We start from the raw sequence: 23,149 nt of genomic DNA, 5'->3' as shown, positions 1-23,149 counted from the left end.
CCATAGGTTTGCCATCATGGGTATAGGGTTTCCTGCTTGGTTGGGGGGTGGAGGGGTTGGACTAGATGACCTCCAAGGTCCCTTCCAGCTCTATTCCGATTGATTGAAGTGAGGTGGTTCTTGAGTGCTCCGTCACCGGTGGCTTTTAAGAAGAGATTGGACAGCTGTTTGTGTGAATTGGTGTAGGCGGGCCTCCTGCTTGAGCAGGAGGTTGGACTAGATGACCTTGAAGGTCCCTTCCAACTCTTTATTATTCTGTTACTGTTATTCTGACTTAGGAGCACAACTGAGTCCAACATTTCTGTTGCCAAGTGAGACAATTGAATTTTGCCCCATTTTGCAACCTTGTTGTTAAAAGTTTTGCTTAACTGCGGTTGTTAGTGACACCGTTGTTAAGCGAATCTTAAGCCTTCCCATTGATTTTGTTGGTCAGAATACAAAAGGGGATCACATGCAACCCTCATAAATGCCACTCAGTTGTCAACCCTCCGAATGTAAATAATGGGGTCCAAAATTTCCATTGCTACGCAAGGCAGTTCTTAAATTTTACCCCATTTCACCCCCTCTCTTGCCGCAGCTGTTAAGTGAACCACTGCATTTGTTAAGTGAGTCACACGGTCGTTAAGTGAATATGGCTTGTCAGAAGGTCGCAAAAGGGGATCACGTGACCCCGGGACACTGTGACTGTCATAAATGTGAGTCAGTGGCCAAGGGTCTGAATTGTGACCATCTGACCACCAGGACGCTGCAACGGTTGTGTGAAAAATGGTCATGTCACTTTTTTCAGTGCTGTTGTAACTTCGGACGGTCACTAAATGAACTGTTGTAAGCCAAGGACTACCTGAAGTCCATTCACCTGTGCTTCCCACAGTAACACCTGTGTTACTCGGACAAAGCAACCTTCCTTACATTGAGAAATTCAGTGTTGTGGCCCATCAGCGGCCTGTGCAGATTGTAGCCGATTCAGACAGTGAGGAGGCTGGTGTGGTGCTGCGCCAGCAGCCTGTGCAGCTGGCACTCGAGTCGGACAGTGAGGAGGCTGGAGAAGATGTGGTGCCAGAGGCGGGGATTCAGCCAGGGCCTTCAGAAGCTCCCATAAGTGAAGAGGAAGAAGAGGAGGAGCCTCTTCTCGATGCACGGGCACGCAGAGCTGCCAAAAGGCAGGAGTGGCTCCTCAGGAGGAGGTCTCCTCGAGAGTAAGGCTTGGGGCTAATTGGCCACTCCCTTAGCCTATTTAAGGAAGGATGACAACTGAGGCAATTTGCAGGGAACAACTTCGTTCACTCTCTTTCGCGTCTTGATCTTAGTTTCCTGCAAATTGCTTCTGGGCTTTCTGCCAACCCTAGTAAGATTACGATTATTTATTCTTTGGATTCTTGTAGGCTGTTAAGAAAGTTAAATTAACAGCCTTTGTTTGAAAAAGACTGATTTAATTTAGTAAACTAAGGTTTGTACAGATTTTGTGTGTGCTGCGTTCTTTGGGGTCCGTAGCTGGGGCAGAACATTCAGTGGGAGAAATGCAAAATATGTCTCCTTACCATTTGTCCACATCATTTTGTGGGAACCACTGTTATTATCCAGGGTGGGGTTCCCGGGAGCCCCCCACTCAGGGACCACCCGTTTTCCCTTTCTGGGGCTGCTGATGGGCGAGATGCATCCATCTAGAGCTGTGTTTTGCAATTGCGGCAACTTTTAAGATGGGTGGACTTCAACTCCCAGAATTCCTTAGCTTGCAATGCTTGTTGGGAAATTCTGGGAGTTCACAGATCTTAAAAGTTGTTGAAACACTACAGGTAGTCCTCGACTTACGACCAGAATGCAGGCCAAAAAAAAATTTCTGTTGCTAAGTGAAACATTTGTTAGGTAAACTTTTCCCCCATTTTACAACCCGGTTGCTAAGTGAATCGCTGCAGTTGTTAAGTTAGCAAGACGGTCGTTTAAGTGAATCCGGCTTCCCCACGGACTTGGTTTGTCAGAAGGTCGCAAAAGGGGACGCTGCAACCGTCATAAATATGAGCCAGTGGCCAAGCATCTGAATTTCGATCATGTGGCCATGGGGACGCAGCAACAGTCGTAAGCGTGAACGTCATCATTTTCTTCAGTGCCGTTGTAACTTCGGTCACTAAATGAACTGTTGTAAGTGGAGGACAAACTGCACTCTAGAGCAGTGTTTCTCAACCTTGGCCGCTGGACGATGTGTGGACTTCAACTCCCAGAATCCCCCAGCCAGCAGCGCTGGCTGGGGAATTCTGGGAGTTGAAGTCCACACATCGTCCAGCGGCCAAGGTTGAGAAACACTGCTCTAGACAATTCCTTTCTCGGGATCCTGTCCTCTTGTTCTAGCAAGTGAACAGACTAGATGTCCTTCTGGCCTCTCAGTGCTCAAATCCTGAATTTCAGAGACTTAAAAAGGATCTTTTTCCACGGCGTGTATCATCCACGAGCTTCCGGCCAGGTAGCCCGTATAAACGAGGACCGTCTAGAAAACCTTCACTTTCGTCCCGTATTACCGCCAAAAAAGAATCCGAATGGAAAAGAAAAAAAAAAATATCCCGTCGTTTTTAATGATTATTCATCAAAGCCCAAAAGACACATCACTGACCATAAAGTCTCACACACCTAAGTATAAAAAGATTTTTAAAAAAAAGAAAGCGAAGAGGAAGAAACCAAAATCTCTCGTCTCTTTAACGGCGAGCATCCGAAACACAGTTTTGTAACGTTTACACGACAATATTCACTCGGCGATGGTCCAGTTTTTTTTGTTTTTTTTTGTTTTAAAAAAAAACAACGCATTGGGAAAGAGGAGACGAAAAAACACACGTAACACGTAACCACTGACCCCTCCCCCCTCCGGACAACTGTCCTGCGCAAGAGAAACCCAGGAGCATTTTAAGTCAATATGACCTAAAGGAGATCCAAAGAGATGGGGGGGGGCGCATTAAATTCAAGGAGTTTGGAGGGTCCGTGAAAGAGGCCCCAGGACTGCATGCCCTCCTACATCGGGGTCACATTTGCAGTGGGGAGTGGTCTCCCCCCCATCTCACCAGCCTCCCCCAGCCCTATAGCTATTTCAATGCCTTTGCACATATATTTTTTTTGGGGGGGGGCAGAGAGGAAGCCACAGCTGTTTTGCATTTGGAGGGGCACTAAGTCAGCGCACAAAGACGTTCCCGCAATCTCAGGAGGCTGAGAGGGGGAGACTCCCCAATTTCTCTGGCCCCACTAACCCAGCAGCCTTCCCCCAGGCCCATGCGCTCTTTCCCCAGTTGGCCAGGTTCACCCACCTCCCTTACATAGGAAGGCCCCCCTCCCGGGACCCTCCGATCAATTGCCAGCTGTGGGGCACAGTTGCCCAGGCTCCAGAGACGGAGACCAGCTGCGTCTCGCGGGAACAGGGCTGCGCCCAGTCTCTTGGGGGGAGGGGGGGCTTAGGACACCCGGTCCGGCTCTGCAGGGCGGATCTTCATGGCAGCGGATCGCAGGGGGTAGTAGCGCCCTCTCCAGGTCTTCCAGAAGATGCCTTGCTTTCTCTCGTGCCGCTGCCGTGGGATGGACCGGAAGTATTTGCCGTTCAGGTTGACGTGGCCACAGTAGCTGAACCACCAGCCTCCTGCAAGGAGAAAACAAGCAGAAATCAGGGGTCAGCCAGGCACGTAAGCCGACTTGTGGGGGGGGATGCCCTTCCAAGACCCCAACAGGGGAGCACCTCCATCGCTGGACCAGAGGGAAAGATTACAAAGGGAAAGTAAGTCCTCGACTTACGACCTTACGCAACTGAGCTTCAAAATTTCTGCCGTTAAACGAGACATTTGTTGAGTTTTGCCCTATTTTTACGACCTTTCTTGCCACCGTTGTTAAGCGAGTCACCCCAGTTGCGAAATCAGTAACAAAGTTGTTAAGGGAATCTGGCTTCCCCCTTGACTTCCCCAGAGCCGCCTGGGGAATTCTGGGAGTTGAAGTCCACTCCTTTTAAAGGGGACAGGGCGGGCGGGAGGCGTCACAAAACATGGCAATTCGCACGCGCCGTCCACACATGCGTGTGGCATCAAAAACACAGTGATATAGGACGGGATTGCGCCCGGGCAGGTAGGTCGCAACTACCGGTTCGCCTGAATGCGTCCGAACCGCCAACAGCCCCCCCCCCTGCTTTCGGGGTGTTTGCTCTGTCCGCCTCCACTGACCTGAGAGGTGCTTGGCGCAATTGGTGTCGCCCTTCAGATCGTGGTCGCGATCCCGCGTGGAGAAAGGCAGCTGGGGGAAATCCCCCATGGCGCTCTCCAGCTCCCCCCGGATGGGTCCCAGGAGGCTGAGGGTGTAAGCCGTCTCCTCCCCGCCCAGCCGGAAGAGGAAGTGGGCTCTCTGAGCGTTGCCTTCCCAGTCTCGCAGCTCGACCAGCAGCTGATAACGCTCCTCCTTCACCATCCGGTGCATCTTCTCCAAGCCTAGCCAGAAATCTCCTAAACAAAACAAAATAAATAAATAACAGAGAGACATGAGAAAAAAAACTTGGTTTGGCAGCTGCTGACAAGACGGATAGCTATGCAGGGAAGTCCTCGACTTACGACCGCAGGGGAGCCGCCCCAAATGTCTGCTCATAAGTGAGACATTTGTTGTTAGGTCGAGTTTCGCCCCCGTTACGCGACCTTTCCTGAGGTTCAGGGAATCGCTGGTGGTGGATAAGTTAAGTCATCTGGTTGTTAAGTGAAGCTGGTTTAATCCATGGATTCTGGCTTGCCGGAAGGGGATCGTTTATGACCTCGGGGACATGGCAACGGTCATAAACATGAAGCGTCTGAATTTTGATCACGCGATCGGAGGGGGGGGGAGATGCTGCAGAGGTCGCAGCTGTGAAAAAAACCGGTCCTCAGTCTCGTTTTTCAGTGCCGCTGTAACTGAATGGTCGCTAAATGAACTGTTATAAACCGAGGACTATCTGTATTGTTAGTCCCCACCGATTTATGAGCACAATTGGGCAAGAATTTCCATGGCTTAGCGAGACAGTTGTTAAGTGAATTGCACAGATTTCACGACCTTTTTCTGATGCGGTTGCTAAGCGAATCACTGCAGTTGTTATGCGAAACACCTGGGTCGCTAAGCGAATCTGGCTCCTTTCAGTAATTTTGCATGTCGGGACAGTCTGGGAAGGGTCCCAAATGGCGATCTCCCATGGCCCCCATCATTGTAAAGACGATGCTGGTTGCCGAACGCCCAAATTTTGATCCTGTGACTGTGGGGAAATGCGGCAATGGTCGTAAGTGTGAGGACCTGTCGCAAGTGTGAGGACCAGCCACAAGTCACTTCTTTCAGCGCGGTCGTAACTTCGAACTGAACTAAATGGATGGTAGTAAGTGGAGAACTGCCAGTTTATCAACGTTTTAACTCGATAAATAAATTTTGGGAAATCGATGCAGTTAGAAAGCAGCTTCAATGCTTAGAATCGACAAATCTCGGAGCTGTTGCTGGATGACTTCCCCAACCTGGTGCCCCCCTCCATTTGCCAGGGCAGCAGCCTCCTGGCAGGAATTCTGGGGGGGGGAGATTCACTCTATTCACCCACCTGTCAGATTTCCAAAGCCGTCTTTATAAGCGTCCCAGAGTCGGTCAAAATCCACCGAGCCGTCCGAGCGCCTCTGGATCACAGTCCAGCCACCGTCCTCTGCCAACGGAGAGAGCAGGACTAAGGGCACCGCCAAAGGAGCAAGTCCCCGGCTTGGCTTCTGGGCAATTTACCCTGCCCACCCCCCTGGGTGCAAATTCCATCCAATCCCCCCCCCACTCTGCAAAACACAGACAACCGATTCTCTGATTTGATTGTGGCGTCTTTTAAATGGCTTTTTATTAGAAGCTAGGATCCTAGGGGTGGAAGGGACCTTGGAGGTCTTCTAGTCCAACCCTCTGCTCGAGCAGGAGATCTATCCCATTTCAGACAAACGGTTGTCCAATCTCTTCTTAAGAATCTCCAGTGATGGAGCGCCCACAACTTCTAGTGGCAAGCGGTTCCACTGGTTAACTATTCTCACTATCAGGAACTTCCTCCTTAGTTCTAGGTTGCCTCTCACCTTAATTAGCTTCCATCGTTTAGATACGATCGGCTAAGATAACCTTTATTGTCATTTTTTACTCTGAGCACACTGGCCCACATTAAAAATGAAATTCTGTTGCCTGCTCTCAAAAGAAAATATATACCATATTTTTCGGAGTACAAGACGCACCTTTTTCCCCCAAAAAGAGGGTGAAAATCTGGGGGCGTCTTATACTCCAAGAGTAATCCTGCCCAGCTTCTCAAACGGAGGTTTCAGAGGCTGAAAAAAGCATCAGAAAACGAAGCTTCAGAAAAGAAGCCTCCAAACAGAGCTTCAGAGGCTTTTTTTCTAAAGCTGTTTCGAAGGCTTTCAGAGACAGGAAAGTTTTTTTCTGAAACGGAGTTTCAGAAGTTTCAGAGACAGGAAAAAAGCAAGAAAAAGCAAGGCACAGAGCTCACAACTAAGGAACCTGTTGCTAAAATTCACCTTTGGGAACAGCTGATTGGGGATATTCCGGGAGGCCGATCCACCTGCCAATCAGCTTTTTTCTTACTTTCCTCCCAAAAAACTAAGGAGTGTCTTATACTCCGAAAAATATGGTATATATCTACCCATACACACACTGCTGCATAACATAACACACATATACACATACTATATACATACCAGGGGTGAAATGCTTCCGGTTCGGACCGGATCGCCCGATCCAGTAGCAATGGAGGCGGGTGGTTCGGAGAACCGGTAGCAAAAATCCCTGCCCCCCCCCCCAATTCCCAGCTGAGCCACGCAATCATCAGAGGCTTTTTAAAATTATTTTTAAAAGCATTTTTTCTACAACCTCTTCAGCCGAAAAAATGCTTTTAAAAGTTTTTTTTAAAAAAAGCCTCTGATGATCGCGCAGCTCAACTGGGATCGTCAGAGGCTTTTAAAAGCATTTTTTTACAACCTCTTTGGGGCCGAAGAGGTTGTAGAAAAAATGGTTTTAAAAGTTATTTTTTTTAAAAAAAAAGTTGGCCACGCCCACCCAGTCACATTACCACCACCACCACCAAGCCACGCCCACAGAACTGGTAGTAGCAAATTTTACATTTTACCACTGATACATACATATATATACTTACACCCATACATATCGTGTGTATATATAAAAATATAGATATAGATATAGATATATAGATATAGATATATAGATATAATATGTTTTCTGAGGTTTTCGCGGGTGTTTGTATGTAGGTCTTTGGTTATTCGGGTTTTCTCCCGCGTAAAATTGGAAGTGTCTTGGTGACATTTCGACGAAGTCTCATTCGTCATCTTCGGCTTCGTGCTTCTAGGAGCAATGTGTGATTGCAGCTGTTTCTTCCTTTTAACTGCCAGTGGGGGTGTGAACTGATTGGGTGGGAGCATGGCTGTGTTCTGATTAGGTGGAGGTGTGTTCTGATTGGTTGGGGGCTACATCTATATATGTATGTGTGTATGTATGTGTATATATGTATGTATGTACACACACACACACATTCCGTTCCATTCCATTCCATTCCATCTATTCTATTCTATTCCATTCCTCTTCTCTTCTCTATTCCATGCTATGCTATTCCTTTCCTATTCCTTCCGCCTTTTTTTTGTTTTGTTTTACAGTGGAAGCATCGCGCAGATATCCCCCACTCTCTTTCCAACTCCAATCAGCCGGCTCCCGGCAGGCTGTAGAGAGATTTGAACCCATGACTCTGCACCCCAGCCGAACTTACCCATGTCGCAGAAGACTTTGAAAGCCGTGGCTCCGGGGGGCTGGATCTCAAAGACCCCGCTGTTCTGCTGCCCCTCGAGGAAGAGGTCGTGACAGCTGGCCGGAAGCTCTGCAAGAGAGGGCAGGGAGCATGATCGTCAGGATGGAATAACACGCGTGTTACGGAAGCCGGTCTACGGAGCGAAGAGATTCACTTGCAAAGGAGGGAGGATTTGGGGCCACTTGTGCAGTCCGACAGGACCTTTTATAATAGGCCACAGAATGATACACGATGTGATCGGCTTCAAGGCTGAAATATTCTTGGCTGGTTTGCTTGTCCTCGACTTATGGCCCGCCATGGAGCCCAGAATTTATTGTTGCTAAGTGGAAAACGTGTTCAGTGAGTTTTGCCCCATTTTACGGGAGCGAATCGCCACGGTTGTTAAATTAGAAACCCCGCCGTTAAGTGAATCGGGCTCCCCCCCCCCGCGGCTTCGCCTGTCAGGAGGTCGCCAAAGGGGATCAGGTGAGCCTGGGATGCTACCACCGTCATAAGTGCGAATCAGTTGTAAATCACGTTGACCACAGGATGCTGTAAGTGGGAAACGAAGTGTGAAAATTGATCATAAAGTCACTTTTTGTAACTTTGAACGGTTGCTAAGTGAATTGTTATATGACGAGGACTGTAGGTACAAGGCCTTTGCAACTGCAGATATTAAAACCCCCAAAAATCCAGGCCCTGAAAAAGTGAAACCTGCAATTCTACTCAATGCCAGAATCCAAATTTAAGCTTTCTCAATGTGACAGTCTGAATACATACAGGTAGTCCTTGACTTATAGCCGTTCATTTTAGTGACTGCTCAAAGTTACAACAGCACTGGAAAAAAAAATGACTCATGAAATTTTTTCACACTTATGATCGTCGTAGCCTCCCCATGGTCACATGATCAAAATTCAGATGCTTAGCAACTGATTCGTATTTATGACGGTTGCGTGTCCCCGGAGTCACATGATCCCCTTTTGCTACCTTCCAGCAAGCAAACTCAACAGACAAGCAAACTCCAGATTCACTTAACAACCGAGCTGTTAAGTTAATAACAGCAGCGATTCACTTAACAATTTAGAACGGTCGTAAAATGGGGCAAAACCCACTTAACGACTGTACGGCTTAGCAACGGAAATTTTGGACTCTATTGCGGTCATTAGGTCGAGGACGACCTGTACAGAAAGGGAAGATCATAGACTCAACGCTCCTCTTCGTTTTCTTTGAACTGTTCGCGTTGATGAAATATTTTCATTGTTAGAATAAATCGGCTTATTTTGAAAGAAATTTGTTATCAATTTGGTTTAGTGCACCCTGTTATTAACACAGCTGCCTGCAATTTCTGCTGGTTCGAATCTCTCCAAGGCTCAAGGTCGACTCAGCCTTCCATCCTTTCTAAGGTAGGTAAAAAATGAGGACCCAGTTTGTGGGGGCAATAAGCTGACTTTGTATAAATATACAAAAGTATGAAGGCTATTGCTTAATGCACTGTAAGCCGCCCTGAGTCTCCGGAGAAGGGCAGCATATAAATCAAATTAAAAAAAAAAATTGTTAGCAAATCAAAGGCCAAACTTTAATGTTGCTCATTGACATAATTTTACAGACTCCTTGTATAGTCGTGGTCAAAATTGTGGAAACCTTTTGGAAAAAGAATATTTTTGAGGTTTGATGGCTAATAACACCACTTTTTTTTTTTGGAGTTTCAAGAGAATCCTAGTCCGCTGCTGGAATGGCCTGGGAAGAGACCAGACCTTCACCCCATCGAAAATCTACGGAGCCGACTAAAGAAACTGGTTAGTCAGCAATAAAACCCAGTTAATAGAAGCCATCATTCAATCTTGGTTTCACATTAGAACAGCTGCAGAACTAAAAGACTCGGTTCCCTCCACGGGAAGACGTTGTAAGGCCGCAATTCATGCTAAAGGTTACCCAACTAAGGATTAACTGACATGGGGGTCATTTTTGTATATCTCGTTTCATTTTTCTTCTTTATAACTGCTATTTCTAACAGCAAATCCTTCCTAAAAGTTATGGCATTACATTCTTGATTAAAGTATCTTTCCACTCATATATATAATTTTATGGTACTACTCCAAAAAAAAAGGTGGTGTTATTAGCTAGTTTTAGAAAATACACTTTTCCCAAAAGGTTTCCACAATTTTGGCCACGCCTGTATAGTGTGCACAATTAAAAAATTATAATAATTGCTTTTTGAAGCCTCATGGAGCAACGAGGAGGAAACGAGATTCACCATGTGCTGGAAGCGTGGGAGTCCAAAATACAAATTAATGCCACCACCCTCCCCAGTTTGGGCATCCATGGAAACGCTCCTGATAACACAGCACCTTTAGCTCTTAATTGGTTTCCCGAGATCGATCGATGTACAGAATCATAACTCTGAAGCTCAAAGCTCAAAGTTGGGGCTGCGAAATTATTTAATAATTATACATATACATATACATATACATATACATATATATATGTATATATATATATAATAAAAATTAAATTAAAATAATAATTATTTAATGCCATCCCCCGGAGTCAGATTGAAGATCGCATCTTGAGATCAGGAGACAGGCGCTAACGCTGCTCTTTCGTTCAACTGGTTGAACAAACCAGTTATCCGGTTATCGCTCTGTATCAACTCTATAATCCCTTGTTTATTATTTATTTATTTATTTATTTGATTTGATTTCTATACCGCCCTACTCCCGAAGGACTCAGGGCGGTGCACAGCCAAACAATAAAATACATACATACAAAATTTAAAAAGTGGAATTAAAATCAAATTAAATAGTTTTGGCCCAGACAAATTAAAACCCCAATCAATTTAAAACCAATTTTAAAATTTGAATATATAAAATACTAAAAAATATTAAAAATTAAAAATCTTTTGTAAAAGAGGCAGAAAATTAGGCCAGGCCCGCCTGGTGAAATAAAAAGGTCTTTAGAGCGCAGCGGAAGGTGCGCAGACCCAGGATCCTCCGTATTTATTTATTTATTTATTTATTTAATTTATTTATTTATTTATTTATTTTATTAAATTTATATACCGCCCTACTCCCGAAGGACTCAGGGCGGTGAACAGCCAAAAAATAAAACACATAGATTACAAAATTTAAAAGAACAATATAAAACCACATTAAATAAATTTGGCCCGGAACAAATGAAAACACCCGCAATACTTAAGACAGATTTAAAATTTACAATTTAAAAAGTTAAAAGGGAGAAGTTAGGCCACACCTGGAATCTTGCACCCAGTTTTGGTCGCCACGATATTAAAAAGAGACTCTGGAAAGAGTGCAGAGAAGAGCAACCAAGGTGATGAGGGGACTGGAGGCTAAAACATAGGAAGAACGGTTGCAGGAACTGGGTATGTCTAGTTCAGTGACGGCTAACCTTTTTGCCATCACGTGCCAAAAGCAGGGGGAGTGCAGGGGGGTCGCGCGCGTGGGTGCCCACACCCATAATTCTATGCGCCCCACCCTCCCGCGCATGCGTGCATGACACCCCCGCTCTCCCCATTTTTGGCATGCAATGGCATGGTGGGCCCATTTTTCGCCCTCCCCAGGCTCCAGAGCCTTTCTAGGAGCCTGGGGAGGGTGAAAACGGCCTTCCCCACCCCCCAGAGGCCAGAAACGGCCCATTTGCCGTCTTCTGGTGGGACCGGAAGTCCTGTTTTTTGCTCTCCCCAGGCTCCAGGGCCTTTCTAGGAGCCTGGGGAGGACAAAAATGGCCTTCCCCACGCCCCGAGGCCCTCTGGAGGCTGGAAACAGTCTGTTTCCCTACTTCTGCTGGGCCCAGAAGGCCTGAAAATGGAGCTGAGCTCGCGTGCCCACCAATATGGCTCCACGTGCCACCTGTGGCACGCGTGCCATAGGTTTGCCATCACGGGTCTAGTTTAATGAAAAGAAGGACGAAGGGTGACATGATAGCAGCCTTCCAATATCTCAGGGGCTGCCCCAAAGAAGAGGGGGTTCAATTTATTTTCCAAAGCACCAGAAGGCAGGAGAAGAAACAAGGGATGGAAACTAATCAAGGAGGGAAGCAACCTGGAATTAAGGAGGAATTTCCTGAAAGTTAGAACTATTAACCAGTGGAACTGCTCGCCACCAGAAGTTGTGGGTGCTCCAACACTGGAGGCTTTTAAGAAGAGACTGGACAGCCACTTGTCTGAAATGGTGTAGGGTTTCCTGCCTGAGCAGGGGGTTGGACTAGAAGACCTCCAAGGTCCCTTCCAATCCTGTTAAATCAGTTCAGAGGGATTCGTCCCCCCCCACCCCCCATTGAATGGGCGGAAGGACTTCCTAGAGGCCTTGTGGCCTGGGCTGACAAAACAATCTGGCTTCCAATCGAACAGGGTTGGCATTCTGACACAGCGGAGAAGCCAGGAGGGGGGATCCAGCCCAAAGGCATTAAGGGAGAGCCACAAAATGGAGGAAACGGAGGAGGGCACTCAATGGAAAGGAGGAGAGAGAGAGGGAGCGAGATGATATCTCTCTCATTCTCTCTCCCTGTGTCATTTTCTCTCATTCTCCCTCTTATTTTCTCTCAAAATCTCTTATCTATCATTCTCTCGTTCCCTCGCTCTCATTCTCTGTCATTCTCTCCTCTCTCTCACTTTCTTATTTGTCATTCTCTCTCAATATCTCTCTTTCTCATTCTCTCTCCCTCTTCCTCTCTCATTCTTTCTCTCTCGTTCTTTCACATTCTCTCCCTCTTCCTCTCTTTCTCTCTCCCTCTTCCTCTCTTTAATTCTCTCATTCTTTCTCATTAGTTCCCTCTTCCTCTTTCATTCTCTCATTCTCTCTCTCGTTCTTTCTCATTCTCTCCCTCTTCCTCTCTCATTCTCTAATTCTCTCTCTCTCTCCCTCTCTTTCTCTAATTCTCTCTAATTCTTTCTTTCTCATTCTTTCTCATTATCTCCCTCTTCCTCTTTCATTCTCTCTCATTCTCTCATTCTTTCTCTCATTCTCTCCCTCTTCCTCTCTCATTCTCTAATTCTCTCTCATTTTCTCATTCTTTCTCATTCTTTCTCATCTTCCTCTTCCTCTCTCATTCTCTCATTCTTTCTCTCATTCTCTCCCTCTTCCTCTCTCATTCTCTCATTCTCTCATTCTCTCATTTTCTCATTCTTTCTCATTCTTTCTCATTATCTTCCTCTTCCTCTCTCATTCTCTCATTCTTTCTTTCTCATTCTTTCTCATTCTCTCCCGCTTCCTCTCTTTCTCTCTCCCCCTTCCTCTCTCATTCTCTCATTCTTCCTCTCTCCCTCTCTCTCTCGTTCTTTCTCATTCTCTCCCTCTCTTTCTCTCCCTCTCTCTCTCGTTCTTTCTCATTCTCTCCCTCTCCCTCTCTCATTCTCTCATTCTTTCTCATTATCTCCCTCTTCCTCTCTCTCTCTTCTCGTTCTTTCTCATTCTCTCCCTCTCCCTCTCTCATTCTCTAATTCTCTCTCATTCTCTCCCTCTTCTTCTCTCCCTCTCTCTCTCTCGTTCTTTCTCATTCTCTCCCTCTTCCTCTCTCCCTCTCTCTTTCTTTCTTTCTCATTCTCTCCCTCTTCCTCTCTCACTCTCTCTCTCGTTCTTTCTCATTCTCTCCCTCTCCCTCTCCCTCTCTCATTCTTTCTCTCTCTGTGACACACACACACATTCACACACTTGCAAAAGGCCGAGACCAGAGCAGGCCTGTTTCAAATCTCTTGCCACGATGGCTCAGAAAGACGGAGGTACCAGGCGAGGTGGGCTGTTGCCAGGAAAGGGAGGCCCGTCCTGTGTGAGCTCCAGGGATTCAGCTGATCGTCCTGTGGGGGGTTTGTCACAACTGACGAAAGTGAACATGGGGGGGAGGGGGTGCAAGGACCCCCCCCACCCTTCCCTGGGCCTCCCCCTCAGAGACGGGGCTGCCTTGCTCCCTTCCCTGCTCCGGCGAAAGAGCAAAAGTGAGGCTGGGCATCGGACTTCAAAAGACGGCGGGAGAACCAAGCTTGAGCTCCTCCTTCCTCAGCCAGATGCCATCCAGATGTCCGGCTGTGCCGGAAAAGGCTGAGCAACCTTTTTTTGGGGGGGAAAGAAAGCCGGGTGCGGAAGTTGCCACATCGAGAGAGAAGGACCCGTTAGGAGAGGCTGGGCTGGGTGGGGTCCTTGGTGCTCTCGGAGCTTTGTGGTAACCTCAGCTAGCATCCTAGCACTGATGATGTTACCTAGCTGGGTCACGAGACGTCTGCAAGAAAACTACCAAGCTCAGAGAGCACCGAAGATGCCACAGACTTCCTCCTCCTCCTCCTTCCCTTCCAGCACTGATGATGTTCCTCAGTTGGGTCAGAAAACGTCTGCGAGGAAACCATCCAGCTCAGAGACCCTCAAGTCCACAATCCTCCTCTCTTTCTCCTTCTAGCACTGATGAGGTTACTTAACTGGGTCATAAAACGTCCCTTCTATGGGTAAAACTGAGCATGGGTGCCAGTTTCCCCCTTGCCCAGAAGCATTCAGCTGAGCCGGGCTGAAAGCTGCCCCAAAGCACCCTCCCTAGTCAACCAATGGCCACCTGGGTCTGCGCCCAAAGCCCTCTGCACATGCTCAGAAACGTCCTGCTCATTCATAGCCCGGGCATGCAAGACATGCCACCAGAGCGTGTGTGAAAAGTCTGATTTGGGAGACACACACACACACACAGAGGCCACGGCTGGACTTTGCTTGGGGCCTGCCCAGCAGCTGCCAGGGACAGCCACGGAGTCAGAAGGGTGAGAGGGAGGGACGTGGCAGGATGGAGGGGAACTTTGCCCAGGGCAGATGGGGGGGGGGAATTGCAGCCCCAGACAAAGAGAGGGGCTGTTCTTGGCCCTTGCACAAGGGGTGGGGTGGGGGGAATCAGCATCCTCGGAATTGCAGGGGAGGGGGAGGGCTGGGGGTGGCAGGCAGGCAGGCAGGCAGGGGGAGAGGCCCCCTTCCTCCCAGACTCGGATAAATTTAGCGGAGATTCTGGAAACAGCTGCCCGGGGCAGGATGCCAGAGAACAGGGCGGGCTGTGGAGGGAGGGAGGGAGGGGACATGGGGGGTTGGGGGGGGAAACGGACCCTGGAGTGTAAACATGAACTTTCCCCCAATTCCTCCTCCTGCCCCTCCTCCAGAGAGACGAGGGAGGGACCGGCTTGCATCATTCAGCTGGCAAGGGACGTGACTTGTGCAGGAGGCTGCAAGCAGACACACACACACACACACACACACACACACACACACACGCACGTGGGGGGGGGAAGGAGGAGAAAAGTTGGATCAAGGACAGGCCTGGGAAAATTTGAGCCGGGCCGACCTTGCACCAAATTCTTGAGGACTAGCATTCTTGAGGACTACCAGCCATTCAAATCGTCTTCTTCGCCGCCTTTGGGTTTCCCAGGAAAGAAAGAGGGACAGGAGATGGGACAAGGGCCAAGGATCCCCGAGGGTCTCCCTTCAATAAAGAGCGGAGCAGACCACCACCACCCTCGTCTCCAGCCAATCAAAGGCCAGTGGGCAGGACAATTCGAAGGAGCCTCTCTCTACAGAAGCAGTCTACCGTCTCCGCGCAGCCAAGGGTGCCCTTGCCCACCGGCACCCACAGGAAGAGACGCCCGTCACCACCTTCCCTCCCACACTCAAGCTACAGGTAGTCCTTGACTTACGACAGTTCACTTAGTGACCGTCGCAGTGTCCTGGATGGTAGTGTTACGGGATCCCCTTTTTATGACCTTCTGACCAGCAAAGAGTCAATGGGGAAGCCGGATTCACTGAACGACGCGTGACACTAGCTTGCCGACTGTATCGATTCACTTAACATCCGCGGCAAGAAGGTCGCAAAATGAGGAAACGTTCAACGAACCCAGCCTCGCTTGGCTTCAGAAATGCTGGGCTCAATTCGTGGCCGGACGTCGAGGACCACCTACACCCAAAGAGCAAGGACTCAGCTCTTTTTTTCTCCTGCCTCAGTTTCCCCCATGGGCACAGGGGTACGAGGCCGGCTCTTCTCGTAGCTTCCCTCCAAAAGGGCCAATGAGAGTGTCGGTTTAAGTCAGAGGACGGTGCGAGGCCAGTGGGGAGTCTGAAACAGGTCAAAATGCCCCCCACCCCCGTCGTACCCACTTCGGGGCTTTCGAGAGAAACCCAGAGATCATCCAGATGTTTCTTTTCAGAGACAAGATCAGAGGCGAACAACGGCGCACGAAATCTAACCCAGTTTTAACAGTGTCGGGGGCTACGGTGCCATGCTGGCGAGACGCCACGTGTTGGGCATCCAATCCGAGCCTCCCTCATCCATCGCTCCCTTCTCGATGTGCTAGAACCCGGCTCCCATCGTCCACAGCAGACTCAGGGAGCCTCCATTTGACCTAACCAATTTGCAATGGGGGCTTGACAAAAACACACACACACACACACACACACACAAAACATTGGGGGGAAAAGCTTAAATGCCCTGTGGGTTTTAACCCGTCTTTGTAAGGGGGCAGGGGCTGTACGTGGGTGTGCGTAAGGAGGGGGGGCAAATGCACAGACCCCCCGCCCCCGGCATCCCAAGCTTTTGTCATCGGCGTGAGTCACAGTTCCTCCAGGCTGACCAACGCCCGTTCTGGGAAAAATCTCCACCGTCCTTTCACGGTTAACTCATCGTCTTGTTCTGTGCTGGGATCCTGCCCACAGCCCCCCCACCCCAATTCCAACCCAGTTTATCTACAAAACCCCAGTTCCCCTCTCTTAGACGCTTCCGGCAACCAAGCCTGAGCTGCCCCCACCCCCGCCAATTACCCTGGATCGGACGGTGCCCCTTGCAAACTGTGACAGCCTGAACTCGAGGCTGTCAGGTAGACTGCCCTGACACCTGGCTGCCCAACGGGTTAATTATCCCCCAATAGATCTGCGCTTGGTTTCTAAGCCTTTTTTTAGCTCAGTGGGGATTATGGACTTTCTTGGGGTGAAATTTTGGATTGGCCCTCTCCAAGCTATCTCCCTCGCCCACCCCCACCCCAAAAAGATGGCCTCTAAGCAATGTGGGGGACAAACCTTGAATTAAGGAGAAACTTCCTGACAGGGAGAATAATTAACCAGTGGAACTCCTTGCCTCCAGAAGTTGTGAATGCTCCAACACTGGGAGTTTTTAAGAAGAGGTTGGATAACCCTTTGTCTGAAGTGGTGTAGGGTCTCCTCTTAAGCAGGGGGTCAGACTAGAAGACCTCAAGGACCCTTCCCGCTCTGTTATTCTGCGAATCTAGGATTCTTCTGGCAAGTCTGCTTCCCTAAGTAGGAAAAATCTGTATTCCGACATTAGCCAGGAAGAGCTGCCTTTCCTGCAGTTGGAATCTCCCCCCAGGAGCCAAAACCTCAAATTCAGGCTGGCTGGGAGGGGTGTGTTGGGGGGGGGCACATTTTCTTGGTGGTTTTTTTTGGGGGGGGGGGGCCAAAGGCAAGCCAGCCTCTCTGCCCTTCCTGGGGGGAATTGAAGGATTTCTGGCTCTGCTCTCTGCATATTTTGGAAACCCAGAGCAGGAATGGGGAGGAGGGGGAGATTGGCCTTTCCCCTACTTGGCGAGAGGCCAGCCTTCTCTTTCGCTTCCCAGCCCCCCCATGAGCCCCCCCCCTTTTCCCCATGGCACGCCAGCCATTAACCCCGCAGCTCCCGGACTGGCAAGCCTTCCGGCTCAACCTCTGACATACTTGGCAAGCGGCCACCCCACGGCGCTCAACGGGGAAAGGGAGGGGAGGCGCTTTCGCTAACCGGCAGCCTCCAGATGTTTGGGCCGGGGAATCTGGGAGGGGCCCTCCCTGCACATCTGGAGGGAGAAGACCAAACCAGCCCCCCCCCTCCCCGCCCAAAGAGAGAAACCCGGAGTCTCTTCAAGGGGCGTCCGGAGGGCAGCTGCTGTTGGCGGAGGCAACATTTTGGGTAGCAAGCGGGGATCTTCAAACTTTGGCAACTTGCGAGATTTATGGGCTTCAAGTCCCAGAATTCCCCAGTCAGCCGGGCTATAGAATAGAATTCATGATTGGCCGAGTGTGATTGGACACAAATTTTTTTTTGCTTTGTGGCGCTGAAGCCCACAAGTCTTTCGTTTGCCGAAGTTGGGCACCCGTGGTGGAAAGCTTGAACGAAGCAAAGGAGAGGAAGAGGGTTCCTGAGCATGCACAGATGGAGAACTCAGAAAGGTCACACCTGAAGCCAGGTGGATGTCAGCACAAAGCCAGTTTCTGTGGGGTTTTGTGGTTTGGGTGCGCGCGCTTTGCACAACGGGCTGGTACACACCAGTGATGGACACCACTAACTTTCCAGTGTTTGGGGGAATCTGTCAATCACGTGATGCCTTTAAAAGAAAAGGGGGGGGGGAAAGGAAGCCACAGGATCTGTTGGGCTCCAGAGCATTCTCCGCTCTCTCTTCCTCAGGGATAGACTGCCTCTGAAGGAGGAGGCTCCATTTGGCAAGGTGGGCGAAGAGCGCCGTCTTACCCAGCCCTTCCTGATGAGCTCAAACCCAGCAGTTTTCCAAACTTGGCAACCTTAAGAATTCTGGGAATCTCAAATTTTGCAAGTTTCGAAAAAGTTATTTTTCTAGTTTAGATGGGGAGGCGCCTGTCACCGGCTTCTCTCCCGCGCTCAGGGTACAGGTAAGTCCTCGACTTACAGCACTTCACTTAGCGACCGTCGCAGTGTCCTGGATTGCATGGGGGTCGCGAGATCCCCTTTTGCAACCTTCTGACAAGCGAAGTCGGAAGATGGGGAAGTCGGATGCACCGAACGACCGTGTGACTAGCTTGGCAACTGCACTGGTTCACTTAACGACTGTGGCAAAAAGGTCGCAAAATGAGGTCAATGAACCACTGTCTCAGAAATGTTGGGCTCAGTTGTGGTTGTACGTCGAGGACCACCTACACCCAACAACTTTTTTGCGCACACGGAGACACCCCCGTGTCATGAATGACAGCTGCTTCCAGCACTGAGGAGAAGAACTGAAAAGGACGCTAGTCCTCATGACTTTGTAAGCGTCTCTTCCTGGGTGAAAACTGGGCCTGAGGCTGGAGGGCAAATATTTATGCCATCCCAATTCTTTTTGTTGCTGTTGTTATTTCCAAATTGTTTCGCCCACACGGTGTCTCGCTTAGCAACGGAAACGTTGGGCTGAATTGTGGACGTGCGATCTGTCCATCCACCCCTTTCTGATTTTTTTTTTTGCAAATTTCAAGGCACCCACAAGCCGAGAGCCGAGCCAGCCATGATTCATCGAAATGAACTGAACTTTTGAATTCGGCCCAGCTGTTTTCGTGCCAACCTGAAAAAGTGTTGTAATACCGACAGGTTGTTTTCAGCTGCTAAAGTCCTTGGCTTCCTCCCTCCGGAACGGCCGATCCAAAAGAATCCGTTCTTGTGCAAAAGGAACGGAAAAAAAAAAATTCCCCCTCCAAACCCCAGATGGGAAAAACAAAGGGGAAAAAAAAGAGAGAGAGAGAGAATACAGCCGAGATGGTTGATTTACTCACTTGAACTTTCCAGTGTCCGCGATTCGGCCGCCTGGGTCTGATTGGCGGCTCCGTCGCCTGCACTTCGCGGGACGGTCACTCTCCACCGAGGGCCCTGCGGCTCCTTTTCGCTGCGTTGCAACGGGATGAGGGTGTTGACCTGGGAATTGGGGAGGTGGGGGACGGAGGGAGGGAAAGGAGAAGGGGGGATAAGAGGGATGGGCTTATTTTCAAAGGGAAGGAAGAGGGCAGGCATAGACTCTCATCCATGGGAACCAGTTTGGCCTAGTGGTTAAAGCACCGGGAATTCTAGTGCCACATTAGTCAAGGAAGCCGGCTGGGTGACTTTAGGCCAATCACTAGGAGACGGTGAGTTCTAGTCCCACCTTAGGCACGAAAGCCAACTGGGTGTCTTTGGACCAATCACCAGGAGACACTGAGTTCTAGTCCCAGTTTAACCAGGAAAGACAGCTAGGTGACTTTGGACAATCTCTAGGAGACGGTGAGTTCTAGTCCCACCTTAGGCATGAAAGCCAACTGGATGTCTTTGGACCAATCACTAGGAAACCGTGAGTTCTAGTCCCAGTTTAACCAGGAAAGACAGCTAGGTGTCTTTGGGCCAATCTCTAGGAAATGTGAGTTCTAGTCCAGTCACCTTAACCATGAAAGTTGGCTGGGTGACTTTGGGCCAATTTGGCTCTGAATTCTAGTCCCCCCTTAACCTTAACAGCTAGGTGACTTTGGGCCAATCTCTAGGAGACAGTGAGTTCTAGTCCCAGCCTAACCATGAAAGCTGGCTGGGTGACTTTGGGCCACATATGGTTGTGGTGGGGAAAGGAGGAGGAGGTTTGGACATTCGTCGCCTTGAGTTATTATGCAAAAATAATAAAGGTGGGATGCAAAATAAATAAATGAAGGCTGGTCCCGTTTGCCTTTCCTGGTGGGCCTCAAACTGCCTTAGAAAAGCTACACCCTTATACAGGGATTCCTCGACTTATGACCGCTACTGAGCCTGACATTTCTGCTCCAAAGGAGACCTTCGTTAAGTGAGTTTTGCCCCCTTCTACGACTTTTCCTGCCATGTTAAGTGAATCGTTGTTAAATCGGTAACCTGGTTTGTTAAGTGACTCTGGCTTCCTTCCCCATGGACTTTGCTGGTCAGGCGGTCACAAAAGGAGGAATTGCACAATCCCGGGGGACACTGTGACCGTCCGAATTTTGGTCACGTGACTGTGGGGACCCCCACCAGGGTCGTAAGTGTGAGGACAGTTGGGAGTCACTTTTTTCAGCTCTATGGTAACTTGTTAGGCAAATGGTCGTAAGTCGAGGACTGGGAGAAGACCACGGGAGAAGACTAAAACCTTCCCAAGCAAGGCTCACAACCAAATCGGTTTGCGCCCCGAAGGAAACCGCTGATCCATCACAAGGCTCCACTTACAAGGGAGCTGAAAAGGGGATCTTTAGTGATCGGGCTCCGAGACCTTTTGCAAGGCTGACCCCCCCCTGCCCCCGAAATTAATTTTCAGGGCTTCTTTTTGCCCTAAGGCTTCCCCGGGGTCACGCGGGAGTCGCGCACGCATGCGTAGGGGGTGGGGTGCGGGGAGGGGGCACTGAATTATGGGTGTGGGCACATACACGTGTGACACCACCACCCCCGCGCAACCCCCACTTTTGGCACTCAATGGCAAAAAGGTTAGCCATCAGTGCTCTAAGCTGTTTCGCCAAATTACAATATATATATATATTTTTAAAGTGAGCCTGGAAAAGAGGGAATATCCAGCAGATAGAGGGCCTGGTGGCTCAGCAGACTGATAGCATTGTGATTAACACCAGCTGCCTGCAATTACTGTAAGTTCGAATCTCACCAGGCTCAAGGTTGACTCAGCCTTCCATCCTTTCTAAGGCAGGTAAATTGAGGACCCAGTTTGTGGGGGCAATAAGCTGACTTTGTATAAAAATATACAAAAGTATGAAGGCTATTGCTTAACGTATTGTAAGCCGCCCTGAGTCTCCGGAGAAGGGCGGCATATAAATCAAATTTAAAAAAAAAAAAAAAAGATCAAAGGACAGGTTAATGTTCACTCTTCAGGCATATGGAAATGTGGAAATTCTCACATTTGTGAGGCTCTGCCTCACGGTGTCCCAATCGGTTAAACTGCAAATAGAAGAAGGGCAACCGAGGGAACCCTTGAAGTCAGAGTTTTAAGACGGGTTGGACTTCAACTCCCAGAATTCCTCAACTGGCCGCCTGGGAATTCTGGGCGCTTTGAAGTCCACCCATCTAAAAAAAAAAAAAATCCCAACCACCTCACTGGAGAAACGGTGCTTTTAATCCATCGTCCAAAAGGCCAATCAGGGGCCACCTGGCGTAGCCTAAACCTAAAACCAGACTCTTCGTAAGGAACAAGGGTGAGACTAGATGACCTCCATAGCCCCTTTCAAATTTTAGGATTCTCTGGCCTTTTCTTTCTTTGTTGCTTTTTAAAATGTAGACCCCTTTGTATTTGGAATTGAAAGGTTTGCAAGAAAAACAGGGACGGGGAAGTGTATCTATGTGGCCCCTGGTAGGAGCCCTCCCTTTCCCTCGCCCCCCCCTAAAAGTTAGGTAGCTACAGAATTAGGGGGGGATTTGGGAAGAGCTGAGACCCTTCCCCCTCTTAGTTGGAGAAAAATAATTAAAGGGGAGGGGGGGCACAGTGGTTGTTGCCACGCTGTCAGCCTAACAAAGCCTCCGCATACTTGCTGGAACCCTCTGGAAATGCCGCATACCACATCCCCCATTATCCCCAGCCGTCAAGCACACGTCCCAAGCTGATAGGGAGTTTCTTTTCCATCTGACATTTCTGGAAGGTTTTTCCCAACCTCCTCGGGCTGAATTTCACCTGCCGTCCCTTCAATCCTCATTCAGCATTTCCCCCTCCCCAAAATGCCTCCCACCCCCCACGGCCCATGGGCCACTGCCCTTTCAGGAAGCAGGAGACTCCAAAACCTAATTCCACCCACCCAAGAGAGCCGCTCCAGAAGCAACAGAATTTCCTTTTTAATGTGGGCAGGGGTGCTTGCAGTTAAAGAAAAAAAAAAACGACAATAAACTTTAGCTTAGCTTAGTTTAGCATCTTATCTCATCCTTCCAAGACCCCTTTCCCATTCAACTCCCACTCCCCACCCACAGCCCTCCCTCACCTTCACCCTGCCTGCCTGGCACACCCCTCCCCACAGGTGATGCCTCCACTTGCCCTCCTGAAAAGTGGGGGTTCAGCCCGCTTCCCCATACCTTGCTCTGAAGACTCTTAATTTGCAGGTTCTGTTTCTCCATCCGAAATTGCTGCTGTTTGATCTTCTGCAGGAGTTCCTCCATCCTCAGGTTCTGGCGCCTGACCAGGTTCTAACAGACAAAGGAAGAGAGGCGGTGGATAAAGGTAGTTAGTCCGTGTGTGTGTGTGTGTGTGTGTGTGTGTAGGAGGAGAGTGGTGAGCTGAAACAAAACAACAACAACAAAACCAAGAACCCAACCAGCCCTTCTAGAAAAGTCCCCGAGCTGGACCACCACCATATCTGGGGGTTGGAGTGGGGGGGGAGAGAAACCCACCGGAGTCAACCTCAAAGCGCAGCTCCCGGACCCACCGCCGGGCGCAGCGGCCGTTTCACTTCGGGGATCGCTTTGCGCAACTCGGGGAGCGTGGAGAAAAGCTAGAGGAAAGGATTTGGGGAGGGGGCGTCTCGCGCACAACAGGACCACCAAGTCAAAGGTCTGAGTTTCCGCGAGGGAATTCGCACGGTCCGTGTGTGTGTGTGTGTGTGTGTGTGTCCCCTCTTTGCACACCTCCAGGTCGGCTTTCGGACCCCAACCCCAAAAGCGTTTTTACGCACAAGGTTTGCC

At 49.3% G+C, this 23,149-nt stretch overlaps 1 protein-coding gene across 1 annotated transcript in view; it reads right to left on the bottom strand.

Moving 5' to 3' along the window:
• Positions 1-2,542: 2,542 nt before the first annotated feature.
• The window catches only part of ANGPTL4 (angiopoietin like 4), a 22,778-nt gene continuing 2,171 nt past the window's right edge, over positions 2,543-23,149 (bottom strand). Inside the window, exons 2-7 of the mRNA XM_034404548.2 lie at positions 22,544-22,654; positions 19,291-19,429; positions 7,769-7,876; positions 5,558-5,656; positions 4,182-4,457; positions 2,543-3,610 (exon numbers count right to left, since the gene is read on the bottom strand). Of these exons, the coding sequence (XP_034260439.2) occupies positions 3,429-3,610; positions 4,182-4,457; positions 5,558-5,656; positions 7,769-7,876; positions 19,291-19,429; positions 22,544-22,654 (915 nt within the window). The 3' untranslated portion in view covers positions 2,543-3,428. The remainder of the gene's footprint in view (positions 3,611-4,181; positions 4,458-5,557; positions 5,657-7,768; positions 7,877-19,290; positions 19,430-22,543; positions 22,655-23,149) is intronic.

Source organism: Pantherophis guttatus, chromosome 1 (genome assembly GCF_059756535.1).
Source record: "Pantherophis guttatus breed Tessera chromosome 1, ASM5975653v1, whole genome shotgun sequence".
NCBI lineage: Eukaryota > Metazoa > Chordata > Lepidosauria > Squamata > Colubridae > Pantherophis > Pantherophis guttatus.
The sequence above is the reverse complement of the archived record's forward strand: the minus strand, read 5'-3'. Positions and strand labels throughout refer to the sequence as shown.